Genomic DNA, 27142 nt, shown 5'->3' on the forward strand with positions numbered 1-27142 from the left:
TGTTTTGAGTTCATTGATCTTGAGGTTAATTTATTTCTACAGCACTGAGTCCGATTGCTACAGTTCCACCCTGTTCAGCACTTATGGTGTAGAGAGGAACCTTCACACTTCATCCAGTAACCGGAAAACACAGATATTTAACCCTTGAGTTTTGTTGACATTACGGTTTTACTTCCTTTTTGAATAATTGCTCTCTTATGTTCTGATCTCGTGGAAACCCAATAAGTACTGGGGAGGTAACACTTCCTCTTTGCTACAAAACAGGCTTGCACAGGATGAAAAAACACAGAAATGTCTATAGTGTGTTGTTAGTACAACAAATAAAGAAATGATTAATGTTTCATGTGTTATATGGTCTATGCATGAATAAATATATATTTCTTTTTTTTGCCAAAAAGCCATTGACTTACAGAGAAATGTACAGTATGTTATCCTGCAGAGTGACATATGTCATCTAACCTCTTAAAAACAACTGTAGTTAAACTCCAACGACAGAAATTGTTTTAGAGAATTACAGCTTGGGTCTCTCCTGCCCCAAACCAAAGTAACGTGACTTTTAATGTAGCAAACTTCAGAAACATGTGATCAAGGATTACTTTAAAAGGTTTTCTCAAATATTGAACATTTGCATTCAGGAAAACTGCTATGTCATTACTCAGTGCTATACAGCAGGTGTAAAGATGTAAAGTTGGTAAAGCTTAAATGTTCTGTCCTACGACGAGACACACTGCCAAAGTTCAGACAAATATTTATCTTCATCAACCTTTTACCTGATTGTAGGGTATGCTCTCATGCCTCTCTCTTGCGGTTTGTCACACTAATAACATTACTAACGTTATTTGTGACTAACAGGCTTCTCCTTGTTGCACTGACTGAATTCTTAAGAGTCCAGCCACAGCTGCTGGAGTATTGTCCTTCAAATTTTCACATATAAAACACAGTTTGTTATTCAGTAGTTCAGTTGACCATGACGACTCTCCCAACTTCTGCAGAAAAGGCTAAATTAGTCCATGGAAGTGTCACACTGAAGAAGTCAAGTGAAGGTTGGTAGGCTCAGCAGGTATAGCCTGACATTGTCAAACAGTTTGTGTACAGAGCAATTGTGTTTTAGCTGTCGGTGCTAGTACGAGTAAAGTCCTCCACCATGTGCAAACAATAGTCTGAAGCAAACCCTGAAAGTAAATAACCCCTGCTTCTACAACATTAACCAGAGATTAGAACCAGAACAGCTGCAGTGTTGAGCTACACATTATCTGTAGACTTAAACAAAAACCACAAAAGCCATAAATCTGTATGTCATGACATGTGTACAGTGCATGGGTAGGTCTGACTATATCTTATACTGTTACATTTCATTACACCAAAATAAACACCTGATAATAGAGCATCTAAAATTTTATTGAGCTCATCAATTCAATAAATGAGCAATATGAACTGCCGTGTTTCAGAATAACAACTCTAATCTTGATTTGGATCGGCAGGTATCAAAGTCTCTGCTGAAAATGCTGCCAAATTCACTGTAGTTTGCCAACCAGTGATGCTGTGTATTCAGTATGTTCCTTAAGTAAAGCCACTGACATGGCTGATTTCTTCCAGTGTGTCTTTGTCACCCTTGAAGCACTGCAGTGGTTGCCATGACTGCCATTTTTAACTTTCCTCAAAACCGGTGTCCAGCAGCTTCACAAGAGGTTTCAACTTTACTGACTTCAACAGGTTTGGATTAAACTCACTTTGCACCTGCTGTGACTTTTGTCAAATGGCAGAAAGATGACTGTCCCACTGTGACACCCGAGGTAAAGCTGCATCCCTGTTAACAGCCACCACGAGTGACAATGTGTTGCATCAGACAATGTTGGAGATCCGTAGGCTCTCCCAGTGTGTGTGCTCAAAGCATAGAAGATTATCGGCAAGACTACATCTCAGGTTGCATTCAAACGCAGTAGTAATCATCTGACTCAAGCTACAGGTGTCTAGTCGTCTGCTGATCTTTCTTTATCACTCTCTCTCTGTAGCATTGCAGAAAAAAAATCCAAACCATCTATCATCAACTTCTGTCTTTATCACCAACACGCTATCTTTACTTCAGATGACAGGTGGAGGCTAACTTTTATACTCTCATAAAAAAGTCTTTCAACAATCTCCTGCTCACAAAGCTGCATGGGCAGTCCCAAAATACAGGATGAGAAATTGAATGAGAAATAAGGAGATGGATAGAATATAAGAGACATACTAAAAAAGGACTCTAGATAAACATGCAAACCGCAGTGGAAACAGAAATGAACAGAAACCTTTAAAGGAAAAAAAAATCTAATTTTAGCAGAAAAAACCCTTTGCAGACCAGAGAGGAAGAAATGGTGGGATCTGCAGGGAGTCAGGCTAGCATAGAGTGCAGGTGTTAGAGCTGGGACCTTTCATTATGAGAGCTAATAGGATTGTCATTATGACAAGAAGCAAATTAAATGCACAAGACTTCCTCTCTCCTCCAGGCTTGTCAGGTGCAACTCTGCCATCCTCGCAGAGCTCATTAAAACTTGTGCCAGCTCCACAAGACTGAAGAATATCAGCTGGATCCAGGGACTTATTTTGTCTTTTTCTTTGATGTACGCCTGGTTCTTGGTTCTGCATTTTGGTTCCAGCTAATTTAAGGTTGTTTTAGGGTCTCAACTGTCATCCAAATTTTTTGAGGATTAAAGGAATTCAGCCTCATTGGTAATAATTCTGAGAAAAGCAGGTTGTAGTTCATCTACAGGTCTGATAGCAAACAAGACATAAAAAAACATGTTGACATCCATTAAAATCTATTAGTGAGGCAACACTACACTGTCTACAAACCCTGGACCATATCCCAGCTTTCCATGACTGTAAAGTGGTTGCTTAGAGTGTGTTATTAAACCTATTTGGTTAAGTGTAGGACTATAGCATCTTAGAAATAGATATAGATGCTTTGTTTTTAATTCGTTTTTAATGAGGAACTATGCAGCAAACAGTGCAGTATGAATTAAGCAGTGACCATAAGACCTGGTGGGGTTAATTGCAGATTGACCTGGCTTTCACGGGACTCTGATTAAAGTGATACAGTACATCACATTACCATATCACCACATTACCAAGGAAGTTGCATAAAAGGGTGTTACAGTTTAAATATGACTATTTTAAGTGCTGAGTGGAGGATGTCCGATGACAAACCCATAATGCACTATTATTTAAGTCAAGTGAAATATACCTTCAACAGTGCCTTTTTGTTTGGCTTGCAAATCTGTGGAGACACAGAACTTCTCTAAAAATCCCTTTTCTATGTCTGATTACTTGTAAGCAGTGAGTCTCAGGCACCTACAGATGGTGTGTGCAGTAGGGATCAGGAATGACTGTTTAACAACCCAATCCAAAATCTCCTTTAATCCCTTTCTCTTCCCCTTCCCTCCGCTCTTCTCAGATCAAGTCAGATTGCTGCAAGTGTAAGCCCCATCCAAAGTGTGAGGGACCTTATGAAACCAATGCGACATGAGCTTGATTGTATCCACTTTTAATCACTGCACAGCTCAGCTACGTTCACTTTCTAAGTTCCCAAAATATCCCTGGCAGGTTTTTTACATCAATCACTCATTTATAATGAAAAGACGTGCCAAGAGGTAGGCATGAAGAATCTGACAGCAATCATGGGATGAATCTGAAAGGTACTGTGACTGTCTAAATAGATGTATTGAAATGATTTCCTCCTAAATAATTTTCACTCTCAGCAATTTATATTCTGCACAGCAGTCTTTCTTCATTTCATTTTCTCTGAAACAAAGAATAATAGATGAAGCTTCAAGTGAATTCATAAATGTTGAAAGTCTTGTAGTCATTAAGAATTGATTTAGTACACAGACCCTGTTATTCCGAGAAAAAGTTACAGAGCTTCTTTCCTGATGTGTCACCTCTTTGTCTTCAGTGCAAGTCTAAGGTCAAATATAACTCATTCTCTCTGGTCATGCAGTAAACTACACACATACTGGAAGAGCAGCTTTTTTTCAGACACCAAGGCTTTTGGGAGAGCTGAAATAATTTTAGCTTACCAAAATTCAAAGCCTGCAAACATTGTTGACCACTTTTAACTAATGCTGAAGTAAAATTGGCTTGTAACTTAGTACAGTATAAAAACAACTCTATAAAAAAGAAAAGAAGTTCAACTTTTGTTTTGAAAATAACAATTGCTCAGACAGGCTGTGTTTTATCTGCTTTGAAATCAGACTATGAAATCAGACTTGTTAGGCTTGGTTTGGTTTGACAAACTGACAATTTCCCGCTGAAAATAGATGTCTCATAATTGAATCAGGCAAACATAATGATCCCATGACACCAAGTTCTGTGCACTCTAATTACACAAGTTAAACAAAAAGAGACAAGAAAATCAAAGTAACAAATTCTGTCATGGGAGATTAAATATAGACAGAGCACCGAGCAAGTGTGTTCAGATAGAAGCAGGTGTAGAGAGATGAGACACCTAACAAAGATCACAGAAGGAAAGGTCACACAGAGGTCTATCAGATAAGGTCAGGGGGTCCCATTCTCCTCCTACCTTGTGGAATGGCGAGGTGCTGTATGGGAGCGTAGGCTGGAACAGCTGGGGCTCTAGTGTGGAAGAAATTCGGGGGTCACTCCCATCTTGTTTCCTACAGTCAGACAAATGTAAGAGAACACTTAGTCAGAAAAGGTCACTCAGTCTGAGATCGAGCAAGAGGACAACAAAAGGTAAGGTTGCCTCGGGAAATGTTTTGGTCTTATTTAACAACAGAAAGCTTTTTTATGGATTGGTGGTCTGGTGGCCAGTGCACTGGCTTAAAGCACAGAGAGGGAGGTTTTCTTGTTATTAAAATGATTTTTTTCACTTATCTTCTGTGTTATAGATCCAGCCTTTGTTGTTTATGTGTCTCTAATGTGACGCATACAGTAAGCTTTTTTAAACGGTAACATTTCTATTATTCATGTTGTGAAGGCAGAATGTTTTCATTAAATCTGACATGCGTTACAAGAAAAAGTAAGATATCCAATCACAATGTAAAAAGAAGAGAATATGAATTGCATTTTAGATTAAGGCCTCTATGAATCAATTCAAGAACTGTAGTGATCCTCTCTCACTGAGAACAATCTGTTTTCTCTAACCTGTTTCCTAATCCCTGCATTTATTAATGTTAAGTCTAGATGCAGGATTCCCCTTTAGATGGAGCAAACTAAATGTGTCTGACATTTTGTAATAAGTTCATGCATGATTTTGTTTACTGTTACAACTAAAAACAACCATCATTCCCCAAAGATATCAAATCACATTCCCCTGTGCAGTTCCTTCGCTTCTTTTAGTGCATAAGCTGCTATTCTCAAACACTTCAGGGATCGAGGGACACAATACTCATAGTTTCACATTGAGTCAAACAGAGCATCTCTCTTCTCTAACCCAGGAGAGTAACACATTGCTAATGCAAAAGTGAGCAATACTACTGTCACGCATCCCTTAAACTCAATATCTCTACCATGACGGCTTTATTCCCACAGGAACACTGATCAATACCCCTGCTGAATATGGTGCCCTATTGACACGGACAGCTGGTTGGTTTGCACAGTAAGCTTTCAATTTGTTTGATTAATTCAATCTATTTCAAACACACAAAGTGGTCGATCGGTTTGAAAGTGGACTTGAAAATGGTCACGAGGCTGTGATACTGCAGGGTGAAAAATGTATGTTGGTGTCTGTGAGCCACAATGAAATATGCAGTATATCATTTATTTGTATCTACAAGGTGCTGTCTACTCTAAAAGCTCCACATGCAGAGACATATTCAATGCATTCAATACCTCATAAGATAAAATGGACAACTCAAAAACGTATCATTTTTCAAGTAGATAGTGCAGCAGGGTGAGCTGACAGTATTTAGTTAAATTAGAGAATCTATGGAGCTCTGTGGATCTGGCACGGAGGATCTAGATAAGACGAACAGCTCCTCAAGAGGAACAGTGACCAAGCTGGAAATCTTATTTCACATTCACAAAGCATACTGCGATTCAAATCTATGTGAAGAAAAGACAACATGAATGATTAACATACAGCATCTCCTGCTATTACACAACGAGTGAATCGACAATCAAGGAAAGTCCTGAATCATTCAAATGAATATGAGAACAAAACTGAGCAGGAGCTTTTTTTCTTAGCGAGACTGAGCTCAATAAACATGAACGAGGTGAGTCGAGCAGCTCCAGCAGCTCTGCCATGAGAGAGCAGGATATGTTATGGCATCAGCTGTCCTGAACTCTTAATTAGAATTGATGCACAATAGATATAGATGCAGGGCGGGCACACACACACACACACACACACACACACACACACACACACACACACACACACACACACACACACACACACACACACACACACACACACACACACACACACACACACATTTCTTCACACATTTGGTTTCATATCTAACAGTGGGTGTGAAAGTTAGATACTATATATATCTTTTTTTTTTCAGATAAGGGTTAACACTCATATGTTGACCTGACCACAACTTCTAACGTCTAAATATGTGCCAATACATGCTTGTCATTCATTGGTGACAAGACAACCCATTTATAGTTTACACTAGCATAAGTATCAATGAAAATACACATAAGGGTACAAGTTACAGACAAAACGCTCCGTCCAGTGTATTACGAACACCTCCATAAAAAACAAGTATGTTGTTCCGCACGCATTACAAAGCCGTTCACACACACCTGCCCCACTCTGTGTAGCGTTACAACGTAAGTCCTCCTGCAGATCAGTTTGCAGCACTAAGCCACGCTTCATCCCAACACCACAACAAATTACATAACAAAGCCCAGCTGGTGCGGTGCACCGGAGAAATCAGCCGTGTGAAGAAGTCACAGTATGTCATCAGGACGACCTGATGTCCTGCGCAGAGCGGAGCAAACTTACTCACACGGTGGCAGCTGTAAGCTGGGCGCTCCCTGGGAAGTCCTGACAGCGACCAGCACCCGGGCAGATGACTCACTGTCTATGCTTCTCCTCCAGTTAAGCGTCTCACTCTCACTCCCCCTCTCTCCCTCTCTACACACACAGTTTTCTCTCTCTCTCTCTCTCTCTCTCTCTCTCTCTCTCTCTCTCTCTCTCTCTCTCTCTATCTCTCTCTCTCTCTCTCTCTCTCTCTCTCTCTCTCTCTCTCTCTCTCTCTCTCTCTCTCTCTCTCTCTCTCTTTGTTGACTCGTCTCTCTCTCTCCAGCTCCACTCAGCTCACTTGCTGATTTACATCAGTTGTTCACCTGCCGGCCTCAACTCACTCTCACCCCTTAAAGACTGTCGCACACCCCCGGCAGACCGAGCATCCTCTCTGCTCTCTGCCGCTGATTCTCCTCCCTCTCTCTCTCTCTCTCCTCCCACTCACTCACACACACTTCAGTTGTCACTTCCTCCATCTCCACCCCTTTGTCTGCTCTCCAGCGCACTCGCATAATCTGGTACAACTCTAAACCACCACCACCTTCTTTATCCCCCTCAAAGCCCTCAGAGACTTGTTTTTAAAATAAAGATTTTGTGCTTAAATTGGTCTGACTTTCATTTCAGTCTTTTATATTTCCTAAAAAGAATGTAGCCTGTCAGAAATGATACGCCTGCATGTCTCCTGCTCAAAAGCACCTCATGTAAACACATAGTCAGGCATGTGCAGTTTGCATCATCTTGAGCCAAGAAGGGCTCCTTAGCAACATAGCAAGAAAATCTGTTGACCCACGTTAATAAAGTTTAATACAACATATGCTGAGGGTTTCATGCACCAGCTAAGCTGACTGCATGTGCCAATTTTTCTATTTTCGTTTGGCCTCATGTTCTAAACGCAATTTATTTCTGAGACATATGACTAGGCCTATATGGAATAGTCAGCATTCACTCAGAATTGGTGTCTAGTTCAAGTAGGCCTAATTACCTTTGATTTAGAACTTTTTATTAAAAGATTGTATAAAGGTTTCAAGATTGATATGAGCATGCATGACATAGGCTATTGATATGAACCACTTTTTTTTATTGTTATAATAATAAAGATGTTTGTGAACATATAAATCTTACTTTAGGTTTCTTAATTTATTTGAAATTAAAACCTTTGGTCTGGAAAGAAGTAATAATGATGTGAGGGGTGAAGTAGTTCACGCCCCCCCTTCCCCCTATTAGGGTAAAGGGGGTACCCACAGTGCCTCCTAAGCCAGCTAGGGCTGTTGCTGTGGCAACCACATTAGCCACATGTGGAAAAAACACACCCACATACACATTCATGTTCATAATGATATGACTTAGCTACAAGGTGATTATGTCCAACATGAAGCTCCCAAACGTGAGCAGGCATTGCAGCCTCCTTAATGCTCATTGTGCAGGATGAGATGGCATGTGCGGAAAGGTTTTTAATTACTGTAATGAGTCTCATTCAATCCCCACTGAACATGTGTGTTTCCTCCACTAAGCTGCCATCCGCAGTTCCCAGCAGACCTGTGACTAATGTCACCAACAGTGCCTTTTCCTGCTAAGTTCACAGTAAATAATACGCTAATGTAATGAAAATCTAAAGTCATCATTCCTTTCTTTAGAAAACTTCTCAATGACCAAGTATGGACCCTAAGAGCAAAGTATAGGTGAGTATCCGTGTATGTGTGTGTGAATAGTGTTTTATGTGTGCTGAAAGTGTTACACTTGAAGAGATAACAAGGGATTACAGCACAGTCCTCATACTTAACAGCTGTGTATTGTTATAAACAAAAGAAATAATCCTCTCACTGCCCAAAGCTTACTAGTAAAAAAAAAAAAAACTGCATTATATCATTGAGCAACATTTTAACAATGTCCAGATTAGCAGTAATTTGTTGAGATGTCCTGCTGTTGTGGGATGATAATCTCTATTTCTCTTTCATAAACACCTGAGCAGATTTTATATAATATTTTTTACTTTTGGAAAACTTCAGCATCCAGAAATGAGGTTTTCGGTTAAAAATTGAAAACGTTGTCTGTAAGGACTTTGTCAGTGGTGCTTATAGATAAAAACACATTACCAGATAAAAAAAAGCAGGCAGATTTTGCTTAAATGTCATGCTTAAAATCTGATTAGCACCGAGTGGCGTTTTAACACGGATCATTGCAGCTGGAACCTATCAAAGCCGAATGCATTTAGAATGACAGCATGGGGCCTCACTGAGAACTCAATACTCTTGTATGGCAAAATAATAATCGCACAACAAAAAAGAAAATCCTGAGCCACACAGAAATGTATTTTTATCTGATACAGAGGAAGATATTCGGTTTTAAATTGATAGTATCCACCCAGCTCCAAGGTCCTCTGCAAAATCACACACTAAATCCCTTCCGACTGGCCCCACTGCCAGGGATTCCCATCCCATTAGCCTGGTGAAATGGCCTGTGGTCACTCCCCTCCCCTGCCCCCTTCCCTGATCCTCAGGGAATTGTGTCCTGAAATCTCCTCCCACCCTCTCTCAGCCTCTCTCACTTTCAGTTTTTCCCCACTCTCTTCTTTTTAGCAATTTCTCAGCCAAGTCAAGTGAATTGGATCACAATATCCTTTGAGACACCAGCTCAAATAATGGCTGAAGCTTGCTTGATCCTATAATTCCCCCCAAAAAGGGTAGAGCCCAATCAAGAATCAGCAACTATGTCTGTATGTTTGTAAAGGTTCATTAATACGTTTGATTCAAACTCATATTGCTATGCTTGACAAGAGACAAGCTATGTAATCTGTATAATGTGTGTGTAGCTGGCTGGTCACAGCCAGTGACCTACAAAGACAGTTAAAGGTTTAGGTCTCCTCGTCACAGACACATTATACACCAGCAACACGTCAGACGTCTATAGAAGGCAGTGTGGCTGCTGCTCTGAAATATGAATGAATGGTTATTTATGCATAACCATTGAGTGTCTCTCACAGGTTGAGATTTAATTAGCGTTGGTCGACCTCAAGGGGGAGAACGGGATGGGGGGTGGGGAAGTGAAAACAGCACTGAGCCGCAAAAGTCGGCTACAAAGCAGCATTGAAATCATAATATATCTAATGACGGAACACAAATGCATTATTGCAGCAAATTTTGCTACAAGAAAGAAGTCATAATTGTAGAAATATTATATTAATCCAAGGTTATCTGAGGTACTTCCTCTGTCACTTCTTACAAATACAGAAGTTTTCCCCAAATATCACAAACTGTGCCTTTCTCGTTGTTTTCACTTAGCATTTTGCTGTATTTGCATTTATGGATAGAGTAATAGAAATATCTTGATAGTAACTACCTTGTGTTATAATCTGTGAAGAAAGACACAAGTCAATCTTACTCTTCCTGCAGCAAAATTGTAGATGTAGGAGGTCTGCACGTTCTCATGCTGGTTTTAGATTTGCTAAAACCCACCTCCAGTCACTCTAAACAAATCAGCTGTGTTTAATCAAGGCCCTGGTTTGTTTGCAAGGCAAAGTAGGAGCGCCAACTGCTTCCCAAATTTTGAAGAAACTTTACATCCCCACCAGGATTTCTCTGCGGTACACCTGAACCCCACTGTGACAGTGATTGTGACTGGTTCAATAATCATGCTGAATTTTTTTAAATGCCTGGTTCTGAACTGGGTAATGGCTCGCAGTACCTTAAAACAGATATGTAAGGTAAGCATGTTCATGTTTCATTTCCTTTTCCTGCCCTGATCTTTACTGGGCTTTGTGCACAAAGCCACTACCATGCCTGCAAGAGTCAAAGATTCAGGCCTGTGATAACTAGCATAGTAGACATAATTTACTGAGTCTGCAGCCATCTTAGCAGCTCTGTGATGTTGTGTTAAGGCATGGTGGTGCTTTGACGTAAATACTAACCTCATTCTGTTTAGCAGGTGTGATGGTCATCATCTTACTTTAGCAGGTGAGCATGCTAATATTTGGTTATTAGCTCTAAAAACAAAGTACAGCTGAGGCTGTAATGTCATTATTTTGCAGGTATTGAGGATTAAAAGTCAGTAGATGACTGAGGTCATTAGTTCATCCTGCAGGGAAAAATGATTTCATGACAATCCATCTAATGGTTGTATTGAACCAGCTCACTAAAAGCCAAAATAATGTTACATTTGTGGCACAAGTCAATCAGGAACACTGAGGATATCACCAAAATCAGTAGTATTCAGACACCAACACATTCAGCTGTGCTGCCCAGTGATCTTGTTTCCCCCGTGTCATCATATATTACGATGATGACACTGAAGTGCTCTGATATTAGGAGCCGGCCACCCTTGTAGATTTTTCCAAATTCATCATGAAATAGCAACACCTGCTGCCTTGCCCACCATCAGTCCTCCAACAGCCAGGGGTATAAGGAACACGTGCTATGAATTACCACACAAATAGACCCTGGAATTGCCCTGTTTTCAAGGCCATCCTTCCCAACCCGCTCACACTGACTGAAGCACTCAGACAAGCACTCAAACAAATGGGAAGATGATTGTCCCTTGTGTGAAACCATTTCTCTGAGCTGTTACTTGTGTCTTCTGTGTATTTGGCTGCACTTTGAACCTAAGAGGCAATCTTTCCAGATACGATGATAATAAAAAAAAGTTTAATTGTGGTGGGAGTCCAGCAATATAAATATGTGTAATTTGTAATCTAATTTTACATGATATTCAGCTTCAAAGTCAGCTTTACATAAAAGAAGGAAGTAACAAAGACATACTTCGTGACTTTCCCCAACTCTGTTTTGGAAAATGCACAATCTCCAGAGGTCCACTTGTCCTCTAACTGTAAGAGTTATATCTGCAGCAATCTGACTAAAGCAAATATTGGACCAAATTCAATAAGCCTGAGAATTAGTTTGTTCCCCTGGGAACTGTACTTCTGAAAGACCTTTTATACAAACAGTCAGATATCGAAATCCTGTTTGGTTCTTATCAAGAAAGTAGAACAGAAACACATTTTTAATGCTATACTACTGTATTCATGGCAAGAATAGAAAAATAGTTGAACAAAATGGTGTATGATTTATTGCTACATGCTAGAAATTATAAATAATAAAATCTCGGTGGGATCTGATGTGTGAGGAGACACCTTGATGGATTGTCTTGAGCCCACACCTCCCCCAACAGCTGGTCACATTCAGTATGCATTCAAAGGCCAGGTACAGCAGGTGTTTTTGAATAAAGCATGTTCATTCTACCAATAGGTACTGATTTACAGCTTGCTTATCTCTCACAATGTCACTGTCCAGATTTCCTTGGAAACACACCCCTCAGGGGGAATCACGGTCATGCAGATGTGCCTTTTCAACAGCAGAAGGTCATCTCGGTATCATTTTGTGCTCTTTTGTGTATGATATAAGAGCTACTACTGTATTCAGTTGTATTATACCTCACTCAGATTGATGTAGCAAGTGCACATGCTTCCTGTCAATCAAAACAAGAACAACCACAGCAAAAAGATCTCAGCTGATTTGTGCAAATATTTTGATCTTGCATGAATTTTCTCCCCTGTGAGAGAGAAAAAACAAGAGGAAAGCAGGGAAATAGAAAGTCCTGGAGTGGGCCTCTTATTTCCGCTGGCTTACTACAGCACCCTCTGCATGAGAATTGTCAATAAACAGGCAGCACGGAGGATAATACCACCTCTTCATATACACTCAGGGATAAACCCCATCTACAAACACGTGATAGAAAGACTCCAACACCTGAATCCTTGTCTTCTAAAACAGAAGACACCACAGTTGAACTGAAAAGACCTGAACTCTAAAAAAGCTGATAGAACAAGTTTGCCACTGAAAAGCCCCCAAGGATCAAATAAAGTGAAAGGGAAATGTCCTGTCTAAGCTTCCTGGTGCCCGTCTTAACCTTCAACAGCTTGTTGTCATCTGAGCTTTATGTGTGTGTGTGTGTGTGTGTGTGTGTGTGTGTGTGTGTGTGTGTGTGTGTGTGTGTGTGTGTGTGTGTGTGTGTGTGTGTGTGTGTGTGTGTGTGTGTGTGTGTGTTTTTTTTTTTTTTTCTTAAGACATCTTGTGCTGGTGCTGGGTGGTGGATGACATGCTAGGATTTGGATTATGGAGTCGGGTAGAACCAGAGGCGAGCTTGTCACTTTGGTGCTATATTTGGTCAGACAGCAGGAGACTCACAGAAAGACAGTCTAGTCTGATCGGGCTTGACAGTTCGCTCTCCCACTATGTCCGCCGTTCCATACAACTCAGCTTGACATACACAGATGAGCGTGCACAAGCAAACTGACACCCGGCCTGGCTTCGCAGTGCACCGATGCTGCGGTGAGCGCATGTGCGAGGAAGGCAGACGGAGGATGATGCAGAGTGACATCTCATGGGAAATCAGTGAACACAAACAGAGGAGTGTTTGCTGTGACACCTCTTAAGTGTTTATGGGCGGAAAGAGGACAAGAACAATGAAAAAGACCCAGAATTTATAAAGTATCATAAAATATAGAATGAGGAATCACATCACACAATGTGGAATAAATAGCAAGGTCATTCGGAAGTGTTAAAATAATCTGTTTTTTGGGATGCCATTTCCCACTGAGAGGAAAAAAAATAGATATCTGCCACTTGAGGAAACATTTCTAGAGACTCTGACAATGCCATGTTATGCGACTTGGGGACACTGTTGTTATTATTATTAGTGTTATGATTATTTGTATTAATAAATGTTGCTTTTGCAGAATGAATTTGCACTATACGTGTTCTCAACTTTTTACCACTGGAGGGCAGAGGTCAGGGCAACTAAAACCTACTCAACCATACCATTACTGTACTATGCTGCTCAGATTTAAGTCTTTGGTGTGTTATGACTCAGCTCTTTGGAGAGACACAATGTTACAGGAGTAACAAAAGATCATTAATTGGCTCAAATTAAACCAAATGAGCTAAATATTTATAATATGGGTTGCAGATGTCAGTATAATCAGTAGTGTGATGTGCAAGTGTGGAAGATGTGTGCGGGGCCGTTTCATAAGTGTATAAAAGTTTTTAAAAAAGAATTAAAGCAACATAACCAAATTAAAAAGTCCTCTGTGTTCCCAGTGGTGCAGCAAACACAGCACACAGAGGACAACACAGTGGTCATCACAGCTCGAGGATACACTGCATATTTAGAAAGCGACAAATGTCTAATATCTTAGAGAAAAGGTTATCAGAGTTTTTGTTTTTTACTGCATTTAAAATACAGAAATACAGGTTCTTTAACGTCAAGCTTGAAATCTTCCTTGCTAGCAAAGGTAACCCCCATGGGTGGTTAAAAAGTGCAGATCTGTCCTGCACGAAGGTCAGGTGAGCTGAGGCATGGATAAGACAGTGGGATCAGTGGCCAAGTTGTTTTAAAGAATGGGTAGGGAGTTATACAATGGACCGCCTGCTCCAATAATCCATCATGCTCAAGGGACAGAGAGGCAGAGTGCACTTTGTGTCTGGATGTATGTATGTATATGTGTGTGTGTGTGTGTGTGTGTGTAAGAGAGAAAGAGAAAGGCTCTTATACAACATCTCAGTATAGCCATTATCCACACTAACCCTCCTCTCCCATTTCCTCCCATCAGGGGAGCTTAGCAAGACAGGATTACAACCAATTACAGGCCTCCCCCGGAGAGACTAGAGACGGGGCTTGAGGATCATCTGTTTATTGTGTATGACCCACAATGACCAGATGGAAGATGGTCATTTAACGTTTAATCAACTATAAGAGTCAAATGGATCAAAACCAAACATTTCCTGACATTAAATACATAACAGATTAGGCATCATCACTTACTGAGTACAAACCCAATGTTCTGGGAACATATTACCTCTATATGATAAGGGAGAATATCAATCTAACAGCGGGCTGATGAAATATCTAGGTGATTATTAGTATGTTACTGACTTCATAAAGACACACGTCAATTTCACTGATTAGTTTTTTGAAGACTGACATGGCACAAATGCTTTAGAGGAACACATGCATCACTCAGGTAAGATGAAATCTTATTTACCAGTTGATTGGGTATTCAGTCATGCAGTTATTATCAAAACAATCTCCAGGCAGGTTAAAAAGAAACTCACCAGAATTTTCTTGGCCTTCCAATTCGGAAAGGTGAGCATGGCATTTTGCAGGGTTATGCTATTAAAGTTTTGTTGCCAGAGGATTCAGCTCACTGCTCTAATTTCCAGTCACATCCTGTGCAACATACATTACCTGGAGGAAGATTTTGACTTTGGCTCCCCCAGTTTGTTCAAGGTTTTTTTCTATCTTTTATCTAACCTTTGTCCTTAGGCTTTACACAGCATCTTCCCTAAAAGCAGCTGTTTGTGGAATATCTGATGCCAGTTTCACTGTTACTTCATCGTTGCACGACAGGTTTTGTTGTGCAGAAATGGATGTGTCCTGCTGGGCATGAACACTGATGGTTATGTATAATAATTCAAGTCCTATTAACACAGTGGAAAGGATCCTCCAAATGTATCAAGCAGAGTTTGTTGAATTCCTCCATAACTCTGCCAAACGAATATGGCTGACAGGACCAAGTCTGCTGAGCTCTTAATGTTTCTTTGTTGTTGTGGAAAGAGCTGCAGACATGACATTTTACTGTTCTCTTCTTTTTCTTCCTGTCACGTCACCTCATCCACTCACTTCCTTTTTCCTTCTTCCTCCTCTTCACGTCCACAAGTCTTTTGTCTCGTCTTGTTAATTGATTCTCCTCTTCATTTTTATTTTGCTCCAGTTCCTCTCCTCCTCTTCTGTGCCGTGTGGTGCAGTCCCTCTGTGAGTCTCATGCAGTGCTAACCGAATGGCCACACTGCAGTCTCTGCAAATAGGCTGAGTAATGCAGGCCTAGCTGTTAAGAGAGATCCTCCTGTATTTGTATTCCAGAGGGAAGGAGTGATGATACTGCGGCGAGGCACTGTTTAACCTGCTGCAGTCAGACAGAGGGTGTTGAGGGCCAGACACGCGTGCCACCATAACTAAGGATTTCAGAAATGGAGTTGTCTATCCGCAGTGGCAGGAGGTGTGTATGCTCTTCTCCCTGCCTGCCTACACGTGCCACACACACACAGCAGCACTCCCACCTTGCCAGCACTGCAGAGAGGCAGGCAATAAGACCAGACCGAGTATCTGTTTCTCCACTGCAGCCCATCTGCTCTACCTTTTACTGCTTCATTCATCTTACTTACGCTCTACTCAGTGGACTGATTCACACATTTAAAAACCTACAAGGCCAGCCTGACTCAGTGGCATTGAACAGCACTCCAGAGAGTTACAAGCTTTACATAATGTGATGGAAAAACTGCCAAAATGACCAATTTATCAGATAATTCATTTTAATTTCCCTTAAAGTGATGTCATGTCATCATTTACCAGCTTTAATGAGAAAAAAAGAGAAATAAAAGCAGAACAACTCACCAAATGCTTCTTGCCTTGGAGAAAGTTTTATCCACTCTGAAAAAAATACACAACAATATAGTAATTAAAAACAGCACTAATTTAATATTTTTATACCTACAAGTTAACAGTAATTTTATAATACTCCAATTGTCTTTGGATATTGCTCATATCTGTCAGAAACAACTACATTTAGGAGAAAATTGTCAAAAATCAGCTTCAAAGTTTATGAAAGCAGGGGATATAACATCAGCTAAGTCCTAAGATTACAAAAAATACAATATCATATTATAAATATTCATATAATACAAGAAATTCCTAAAAAATTGTAATACATGACCATCAGGTGCCATATGACTGAATCTTACTCTCAGTAATAATATCTCGCAAATTTAAGCTGACTAATTTGTCAAAGTGTGGGGAAAAGTGCAGATGAATAGAGGACAGTCCTTTCCACTTGCAAAATCTCCACTGAACTGAAAGAGGTTGGATATGTCGTGGGCAGGGTTACCCTGAAATAACTCCTGCCATCTGTTGAAGTAGCAGTCCAAAAGATGAAAGGATGATTACTACCCTAGTGTTTCCTGAGACAAAATGAATCTTGTCCTGGTTTGAATCCACACTACGAGGCTCATTACTCACTGCCAGTCAAGAATAAACTATCATCTGTCTTTAAGTCTCTCTGGATAAACAGATTTGAGCAGTAATAACTGGAAACAATAACAAGCGGATACAGTGCTTAGTACTCCTCAGACGAGAACTCAGATGAAAGTCCGCTCTTTGCCAATAGATGGCACTGTGAGTAAAGAAGAAACAGCAACCTCACAGGTGAAAAACTTGGCTCACACTTTACTCATCAACGGAAACTCAATATATCATGATATCTATCCTCATAGAGCTTTTTTTTCTCCACAGACTGCTTCTAATCAGAATATATCACAATCATAAACACACACCTTCTCTTGGGATGCAGCACATTATGTGAGAATACTGGCAACAAGGAGGATGCCATTTACTGATAACATTGTGCACTATGGCCCAGTGAATTACTCATGACTGCAGGCCTGTCTCTTGTGATAGCTGGTAGTGGTGACAGAGGGAAAATGGAATGTTTAGTATGTTTGTCAGGTCTCCCGCAGCTGCCTCCAGTGCTGTTTATCGACCCCTCAGAAATTCTCAGGATGATACAGCATCCAACAAGAGAAAAGGAAATACACAAATCAAATGTCCCCAAGCTGTAAGGTTGATTTTATGTTGGGTTTCTCTTCTTTCTGTTGACTCTGTCCCCTATGACTGTATGATCGGCTTCATCCTTAAAGCTACAGCTGGGTCTCTAATTGCTGCCCACCACGTGTCTCCCAGTAGAGCCACCAGAGTTCAGACCTCTTCTCATCTTTTCCTGGACTGGATTAGTTTGCATGACACAGCAAAACCCAAAGGATCTAACTAACGATTCTGGAAAGAGAAGTAACTCTATCTGAATCAGAAACATGGGTATAAAAGACAAACATGCTCAAGAGTCAGGCTATAGGAGGAACTGCTGTTTTCATTCATAAAAGTTTCATTGATTCCGAGAAATAGGGGTAACGTTAAGACCAAAAGTCGAAAAGTTTGCACTTCTTCTTTTGTTGTTAGAAAATCTCAAAAGATAAATGAAAGCTTGAAGCTTCCTATTTCTGAGAAAACTGTGTTAGTGAGAGGAAACATACCCAGGGAAGTTTGTTTGCTCACTGTACTGTGGAGTCAAGAATCAGCAAACTCATGTTATTACAGTAGGTTGTCTGAATCCTCCAAGTGCAGAAGATCACTCATTTTCAATGCCAGGTCTTCATGTGACATGTTATGACACTACACTACTATGACATGTTTTTTTTGGTGTGGCGCTGTTCTAGCTCAAATCTACCATCAGTGTTGATTTCACAGAGCCTCACAGACACGTGTGTGCTGATAAATCAGTGATCCATCTTAAGTGGAATGCATACTGGTCCTTGGGAGAGCGCCCAAATACTTATGGGCTGTCGGCTGTGCTGTTGCGAAGCGGAGTGTGATGAGTGGAAAGCTGTTTTCATATGTGCTGCATCACTAAGAATAACATTTTCTAAACCTCATCCTGTGTTGCTCACCCATACTCAGGTTTCATGGAGTTCCCATAAAATGAAATCAACCAGGGTGTGTCCAGATTATTGGATAAAGGCTCCAAACTGAAATACCAAAACCAATACAGGAAATTTGCAATAAAATTCCCTTAGCTACAAAACAGAATATGACACCCAAGCGCTGAGGTCTCTCATCAACATACTGGGACAGAGGAGGGATAAATCTGTCAAAGGCTTGTTTATATTATGAAAATGAACATGTTCTCTTCTTGTGTTAAGCTCATGAAAACATGTGCCTACATACAAATATTTTGCTTGTCTGACACCATGCCATAAGCTAAAGAAGAAGCTGGAGGAAAAGCTGCTTGTCTTCATTCCTGTCAGTCACTTTACATTCCCCAATGTATCCGAAAATCTTGTGAAGAAGTGTGTCAGCTGGGGATTTGCTTGAAATGCAGAATGATGATTTATTAAAGAATTGATGTAAGAAGATATTAAAAAAGAGATCAGATCAAGATGTTTGTTTTCTCTTTACGGAAAATATAATTAATCGAAATAATTAATCAAATTCAACTAACAATCAATCAGATAGCAATTTCCCCATCAAAGAAGTACAAAACTCATCCTTGAGAGATACATTTCATGAGAAAAGAAAAGATAACCTGGACTGAGTAGGACAGCAAACAGATAACGAAGAAGCAGAAGAGCTGACAAGCAAGACGCGAAACTCTTTAGCCTAATAGGAGGACAAAGACTATTCTGTCCCTCTCCGAGAGAACAACGGTTGGAGTGGACAAAAGTAGGCTATAAAATATTTGCCTGTGCTAATGCAATTGTGGGCTATGAGTCATATTTGCACATTCAAATCTCACAGTGAAAGCAGTGCGTGTTGCTTAGTTTTTATTTTAAAAAACTAACAAAAAAAGACCAATGCATTTGGGAATGCAACATGGCACAGAGAGGAATTACAGCTCAGGCTCAGCAAGTGCTAGCCAAATGCTGGCAAATTGTTTTTCATGCTTCCTCCACGCTCTCATCGTGGTATAAACCACAAGCTGGTTTCCATGGAAACAGACATCAGCGAGGGATAAGCGAACTCAAGGCAGGTCTCAGAAACCGTGCGCCAACATGGTGTCAGCAGCCGTGACACTTGACAATTGGTTCATTCAACTTAATCTGACTGTAAGTGCAGCTCTTAATTTTCTTCTTCCCTGCTAAACTTTTGAAAATGTTTTACCTCAAAAATTAGCTGAGGCCTGCGTTATATATCAAGTCAGCAACACTGCTTATGGCAAGTAGGTCACCAGACAAGCCTGAAGAGTCAACTCGGAGGAAATCCAGCTTAAAGCAAACAAGTTTGTTGTCCAGCAACCAATCTGCTGCGGCGACATGTTCTTGAGGGCTAATTCTATATCTGTAATATAAGAAGAACTCAATATTTAGGATAATCCTCATGGAGACAAACACATGTCTAACCAAATCATTTTAAGAGGTCTGGCGATCACTTTTGTACTGGATCATTTCTCATCCATAAAACACTGAAATAATGTAAAGACACTGGAAAATAACCCTCTAACACTAATAATCATTATGGAGAAGATGTTTTATATATGTCAAAAAAAGGAAAAGGTCATTACAATCATATGAATGTGTTTGATTCCTCTTCCCTACAGTGACAATAAATCCGTAACGTAACTTTTTACAGCTCACACAGCAGAAGTTCAGAACACGCTGGTGAAAACCTGATGTCACAGTTCACTTTAACCCTTACATACTGTTCATATTCAGGCTTTTCTCAATATCCCCTCATAATTACTCTCTATACATAATTGTGTGTGTAATTTTGTGTATCACTGCACTAAGAAATTTTTAGAAAGTTGTAAAATATTTCCATTTTTGTATATGCTGAGTCACATGAAGACACGTTGCCAAATTTCTGGCTTAAAGAAAAGTTTTTAATGTTTTTTTTTCCTTCTCTCCTATGTAAAAAAATGGGTGAAATTAGACCCTGAACAGTATGTAAGGGTTAAAGCTTAATACTCCAGACCCAAAACAGGAGTGAAAAGGTCACACAGGCTGTGCTCCAAACTGAAAACATTTCCATTAATGAATATAGCTTTGATTTACTCAGCTATAGTTGTAAGCAAAAATATACTATAACATCAAGCCACACTTAAGTTCCCAAAGTTCATCTTGTGGACAAGCAGCCTGACTGAGAAAGCTAAATTTAGACTAAAGCGCTAAAGCTCAATCATGCAAATTTTTAGTTAGGACATGTTGTGTAGTTGTGACATGAAAACATGTGAGCCTATTCAGTTTGTCCTGAATTAGGCCTTTCTCACATTACCACCTACACACGGACGTTTTCTTTTTTTTGACTCTGCAGTTCGTCATTCACACCGTGTGAGAATAGAAACGGTCAAAAATAGATACACAAAGAGACACACATTGACAAACAATACAGAAAGTGACCAAATCTAGACTGTATACTGTATCTCTCCCCGGCACAGACTGAATGAGCCCATTGACTGAGATGTGGGCGTGAAGTGGCTGAATGTTCTCATTTAGCTACAGTACAGTAGCACACAGTGTATGTGAAACACACACACACACACACACACACACTGGTACCACAGTTATGCTGAGTGTTAGTAGGCACTTCAATGTCAATCACATCGATAAAAAAAAAGAGACACATGACATGTTTTTCGTGTTTTGTCTTATGACAGCGCATAACTAACATAGTTTCATTTTTTCATTTTTCTTTTTTTTTCTTTGTTTATGTGTAGACTTTGTTAAGATTTTTGTCATTTTGAGCTGTAATGTTATCACACACTGTTTAGCAGCATGTGGTGGGGTGTGACTATCTCATTTGATTTTAAGATATTACGGTGCCTGCCCTCATGTGAACATCGCGGTAAACTGAACATGTGTGGCCATGGAGGCGCCACTTTCAAAATACTTGTTCAGATAACAGATTTGTAGCTTCTAATTGTGAAAGTCTTTGGAGTTTCATTCCCTGGTTCCTGTTATTACTTTCATCCAACAGATGATCTGCTGCAAATTGTTCAGCTGCATCACATTAAAAGATTTTCACCAGCCACCCTGTGGAGGGCTTTGTCTGTAATGTATATTCAGGAATTGTTCACATTGTGAGTTTAGTGACTCATTGCGACCTGCTTGTTTGTGATCTGGCAGCTAATGTGAAGATGTAAACATTTTTGGGAAATAGCTAGTATAGAGATGGAGGGATGGAAGAAAAGAAGGTGAACCGATTAGATGCTTTAGAGGTTGAAACAGGTTGAAAATATGCACTGTAAGGACTCTGTGGAAAGTAACTAAGAATATTCACACCCAAGTACTGTAATTATGTAAAATTTTGAGGTTTCAATTAAACTCTATACTGCTACTGTTCTATGTTTGAGAGGGAAATATTGTACTGTTTATTCTTCTACATGATATATAACAGCTTCAGTTACTCGTGAGATTTCACTAGATTTTATAGTAAACTTTTTATAGTTTACTTTATTTATTCAGGATCCCCACAAGTTATTACCATGGTAACAACTATTCTTCCTAGGGTCTGCAGGAAGACATTCAAACATCACATTATGGACACATTACGGCAATATCATCAAAACAAAATGAAATACGAATAAGAGAAAAGAAATAGTTCTCAGAAAATGATTAGAGCAAATAATGGAGTCAGTAAGCTAATATATATATAATACTACTAGTGCACAGTGAAGCATTACCTAAGTTAGCAACAAAAAATATAATCAACCTACACATACAACCTTCTGAATAATTGCTGTTTTTAATTTCTTTTTTAATCTTATTTCACTGGTAATCTGGGTTAAATGTGTTGGGTAGTTTGTTCCACTTTGACATCGGCCTACAGTTTTCTTTAAAATCATTGGATTTAGATAAAAATAACAAAGTGTCATGTCTGGTGTCATAATAATGCCATAATCATTGTGAATATAAGTATGAAGTTTTTCTTAAGGCATAAATGTTTTCTTATATACTCGACCAGGCTGTAGGTCTTCCCCCCTCATCGATGACAGCCTGTCATACATCCCTTCCACACTGTCCCTCATTGAGCAGTGAAGAGCAAGGCGGGCAGCTCTGTTTTGAGAGAACTGGATGGAGCTCATTAAGCTCTTGTTTTGAAGCACTAGACCAGATTGCTGGGCAGTAACTGAGGTGGGATAAGACTAAAGATTGTGTTACTTGTTCAATTGTTATCTCTGTTAAAAAAAGTATTCGCACCTTCTGGTGATGGAAATGCCATTATTCATTAATAATGTGAATTGACCATCAAAGTATTCCCCCAAATGTGACTCAAAACAAGTTGGACACTTTAACCTGCTCCACAGCTAACCCTTGCAAAGAGACACACAGGTCCTGTCCTTAGAGCATGGTTGGAGCCGAATATCAGACTCTTGGTTTTTGAGATGTCCACCTTAAGCCCCTGGTCACACAGGAAGCGTCAGCAGTGTGTGTGCATCGCGGAACCTTTTGGCACCCATCTTAACACATCAGAGTCCACACAGCCCGCAGGAGATGCACGTCTTAACAGTTTTATTGAATAATGACTATTTTGTGTGCTTGAATTATGTATATTTTTTGATGATGTAAGTGGGATTTTGACTGCAGGACTTTTAATTGTAATATAATATGTTTGCATTGTTGCATTGGTGCTTTTAATCATGAGTAAACCACCTGGGAACTTCTTCCACCATTGCTCTGTAGGTGCGTATACCGATAAACATCTTTATTGTGCAACAGCATCTATCGCTCTATTTTTGGTTTTGTTTTGCATTCAGTTATTTATTATTGTTACTGTTTCAATGACTGCAGCACACCTGTTTGAAACGGGCCAATCTGGTCTAATGGGGGCACAGAGAAACAACGAAACCATAACAAAAAGTCCTTCATGTTTAAATTCTTATCAGAGCACAAATAAATAACCTGGTGAGCATTAGATAATTACTGCAGCTCACACAGCGCCTGCCCCTCCCCATTCTCTTCCACGGATGGCTTGTGAATATGAATGTGAATGTCAAAGTAAATATGCAAGGTGGACTGACTGAGTAGGCAATGAAGAGCCCTCTAGTTGCCCTACATCTCCTGTTTGTTTTGCCACTGCCCTTGGAAAGGTACTTGAATGGCTTCCTGTTCACAAGTAAGCCTGTCTTGCAGGCTAATCATCTTTTGTCATGCAAACATTTGCTTCTGTCAAACAAAAAGACCCTCTCTGTGCTGTCTTCTTGTTGTCTGTGATACAATATTCAGTACAATAAGTCTCTGACACTAGCTCATCAAAAATTTAACTGAGACAGAAACCTTTCTTTTTCCAAACAGTGCTAGGTGTAAAAATAAACAAAGGTTTTCATCAAAGTACACCTTTAAATCTTAAAAATTCACAGCTCATATGCCTTTTATTTGGAGCCAGGAACTAAACAAACAATGTGAAAATAATTTACTGGTGATTCTTTGTAAAGTTGAGAGCTTAAACATGTTGACATGTTATTATAAACCAGGTACTCCGTTTAACACTACGAAACACCTTTTCCAAAAAGACTCATTGAAATGACATTTTCAGATCAGCTGACCAGAGAATACCAACTACAATTCTGGCTTACTCAGATTTCCAAACAATATGGGCCTTTCTTCTTGGTTGTTTTTGAACATTCTCCCACTCTTTCGTCCAGACATTACAACATACAGCATCATTGTTCATGTTGCCTGAAGGCCGTGTCCCAGAGGCAACTGGGAGATTGTACAGTTCATTTAGAACCAAGGTTATAGCTCTATGTTTATTTCATAAGAGTTTATGAGGAAAACAGACAAACGGAGATACAGCACATGTACTGTAGTAGTTGCAGTCTCATGTAACAAACAACAGGCGCCTAAGATCAGAAAGAAATATAAAACTTACCAATAGAAGGAATACTTGGAGACTTGACAATAAGAGGATATGAAAGCTAAGAGTTGCAACATCATGTTGGACCTCAAACTAAGCATGGGAACAATTCTGCTACCAAATTATAGTATCCAGTAAAAGCAAAAGTAGTCTGCCATTGTTATAAGAAAAAGGAAGGGCCACAATCTATCGAATGTAAAACAAAAACCTAACACTCCACTATTAGTTGATGTCAAAATTATAGAGCATGCTGCGTCAAAGACCAGTCTGCAGAGAACAGAGGGGCTGCGTTCCCTTCAGTGAATGCCAATGGGATGCGGGGGGCAGAGTGTATTAGAGATCACCCACTGATGTGAGCAATTAGAGTGACCTATCGAAATGTGCAATGGCATTCAAGGGTGCTGCTAAATAGTAAACAGAAGTTGTATATAGAGCTGATCTGCTTCCCCCAAAAGTCTTCAACTCTCAGTTGTTCAATGGCTCCAATAAATGGATAAAAAAAGCGATGGATGATTGATCTAAATATGGCGGCCCATTTGTTACGATTAATAGAAATGCTCGAAAGTTTTGGCTTGTATTTAAATTACCTTTTTCCTTTTTTTTGGTGCATGGAAAATAAGAAGTTCTTTGAATGAAAAGCTACATTAATCAACATTTTAAGTATTTGTTAATAATTGATTTATTATTGGAATGTTTATTCTTCATGTTGAATTATATGTTAATGTTAATAAATGTGATTATATATCAATATTATATGCTTAATTTCACATTTTTGCCACATTTAGCTAACCTGCTGTTCAAAGAGACTCTCGAGGTTACAGGAGCAATTAATTGAAATGTATTAATAAGTGTAGCAATTAAACCCCCTGTAATTAGAACCACGTTACATATTCTTTGCAGGAAACTTTCAATTAAATTATCAGGTAATTGCAGACCTATGAAATAAAGAGTTAATGAAGTTCTCTTGCTTCTGTATGCACTTTGTACCATATTGGAGTCTTTCTGACTCCATGTGGTCAGCAGCCAACACACATTGGCATGAAAATAATAGCTAAATATGCATTGGACCTAATAGTTAAGTTATGAAAATCTTGGTTTTTGATTGTGTGAGATGTTAACTTTTAGCAACGGTAGCTGTGTTGTTCTAGGAATGGAAAAAGCAGAGTAAAATATTACAGCAACTATTGGATGGATTGCCATGAAATGTGATGCAGATATCTTAATGGCCCGGAACCAGTGAAATATCTCAACATCTACAGTGCATGGTTCAACAGCGAATTTTGTAAACATGAATTGTTCCCATCTGACTTTGCCTCTTGCTACACCTCTTGCTACACCATGAAATTTGATACAGATATTTATGGTCTCCTCAGATTGAGTAATAACTTCAGTGACTACTGTGTTTGCTTGTCATTGTGAGCATGTTAGTTAACAGTAATATTTAGTTTTTCATAGTTTTACCGTTGTTCGTATTACAATTTAAGTTTAGTTTGAAGCCAGAATGATTTATTTGTCTGATAGCATAACTAGACCTGCAATTCCAAATGTGGGCACTATGTAAATATTGCGGCAAAGTTCAGCCTAGCTGTCGTCGCTAGTTTTGAAGTATGGTACAGCAATACAACATCCTCTACTCTTAAACTCTTAAAACTCCCTTAAAGTTGTGAAAAAACAGGGAAAACGGCATCCTAGAGTAAAGGCAGAAAGGCATGCAGATGCATTAAAACACCTGTTCACCTTTTGACCATTAAAACTCTGTTGACTGTACGTCTCCTGTCAATCTATAAAGTATACAAATATACTGGGGACATGAGTGCCCACACACTGACACAGCACTTTCTTTTGTTCAAATAATGAATTTTATCACAAGGGAGCATTTAAAATCACAATCAGAATGCACATCAATGCATAGCATACACACACATGCATGTGCACTCACACAAACACACACCTAAACAAACCATGAAATGGCATTTTTGTGTGTTTTTCGTATATATATGAGAAAAACATACATGTAAATGTTTCTAGTGTCCCATGTTATTAACCCATTAATACCTCCCTGTAATTTTGTTTAAGCTTCTACTTCTTGGTACCTCAGAATAACAAAATGTAACCCTTAATGATTCATCATCACGCAGCAACATCAGCATTATCAGGTATCATTTACAGCATAATGAAAAGCAACAAAAATGCAGAATAAGATCTTAATAAATATGGCATTCCAGTGCAGATGACACAAACATGCAGACACAAACACAGACACAAAATCTGCACAGTCATCAAACGAGGAGACAGACACAGATAAACAAACACAGGTACTCCCTATCATAGATATGTGAACAGTCTGTTATGAGGAGGTTTAGTTCTACAAATTATTAGGATTTTCATTCTTACCCTCCATAGGCTCCAAAAGTGAAACTCCTCTTTCTCTGCGGCATGCTGGCTAATGGATAGCTGTGAGTCAGTCAACTCAGTGCTGAACGGAGCCAGCACTTGTGTCACTTACGCTGACTGAGCATGTGTGTGTGTGTGTGTGTGTGTGTATGTGAATGTGTGTGTCTGCTTGTATGCTTTGCCTGCTGTCTGAGTTCCACTCCCCCAGCCTCAGCTAACATGCCCTGCCTCTTCCTTGCTCACACGCCTCCTTCACAAACAAGGGGAGAAACGGCAAGAGGATGAGGGGAGGATGAGGGAGGAAGGGGGAGGGGGCTGCTGACCATG

At 39.7% G+C, this 27142-nt stretch overlaps 1 protein-coding gene across 1 annotated transcript in view; it reads right to left on the reverse strand.

Annotated features, from left to right (window-relative positions):
- LOC133988325 (rap1 GTPase-activating protein 1-like) overlaps positions 1–26912 on the reverse strand; it is a 41475-nt gene extending 14563 nt beyond the window's left edge. The window contains exons 1-3 of the mRNA XM_062427950.1: positions 26816–26912; positions 16418–16453; positions 4559–4652 (exon numbers count right to left, since the gene is read on the reverse strand). Coding sequence (XP_062283934.1) covers positions 4559–4652; positions 16418–16453; positions 26816–26859 — 174 coding nt within the window. The 5' untranslated portion in view covers positions 26860–26912. The remainder of the gene's footprint in view (positions 1–4558; positions 4653–16417; positions 16454–26815) is intronic.
- Positions 26913–27142: the final 230 nt, after the last annotated feature.

This window comes from Scomber scombrus, chromosome 10 (assembly GCF_963691925.1).
Source record: "Scomber scombrus chromosome 10, fScoSco1.1, whole genome shotgun sequence".
NCBI classification, from domain to species: Eukaryota; Metazoa; Chordata; class Actinopteri; order Scombriformes; family Scombridae; genus Scomber; species Scomber scombrus.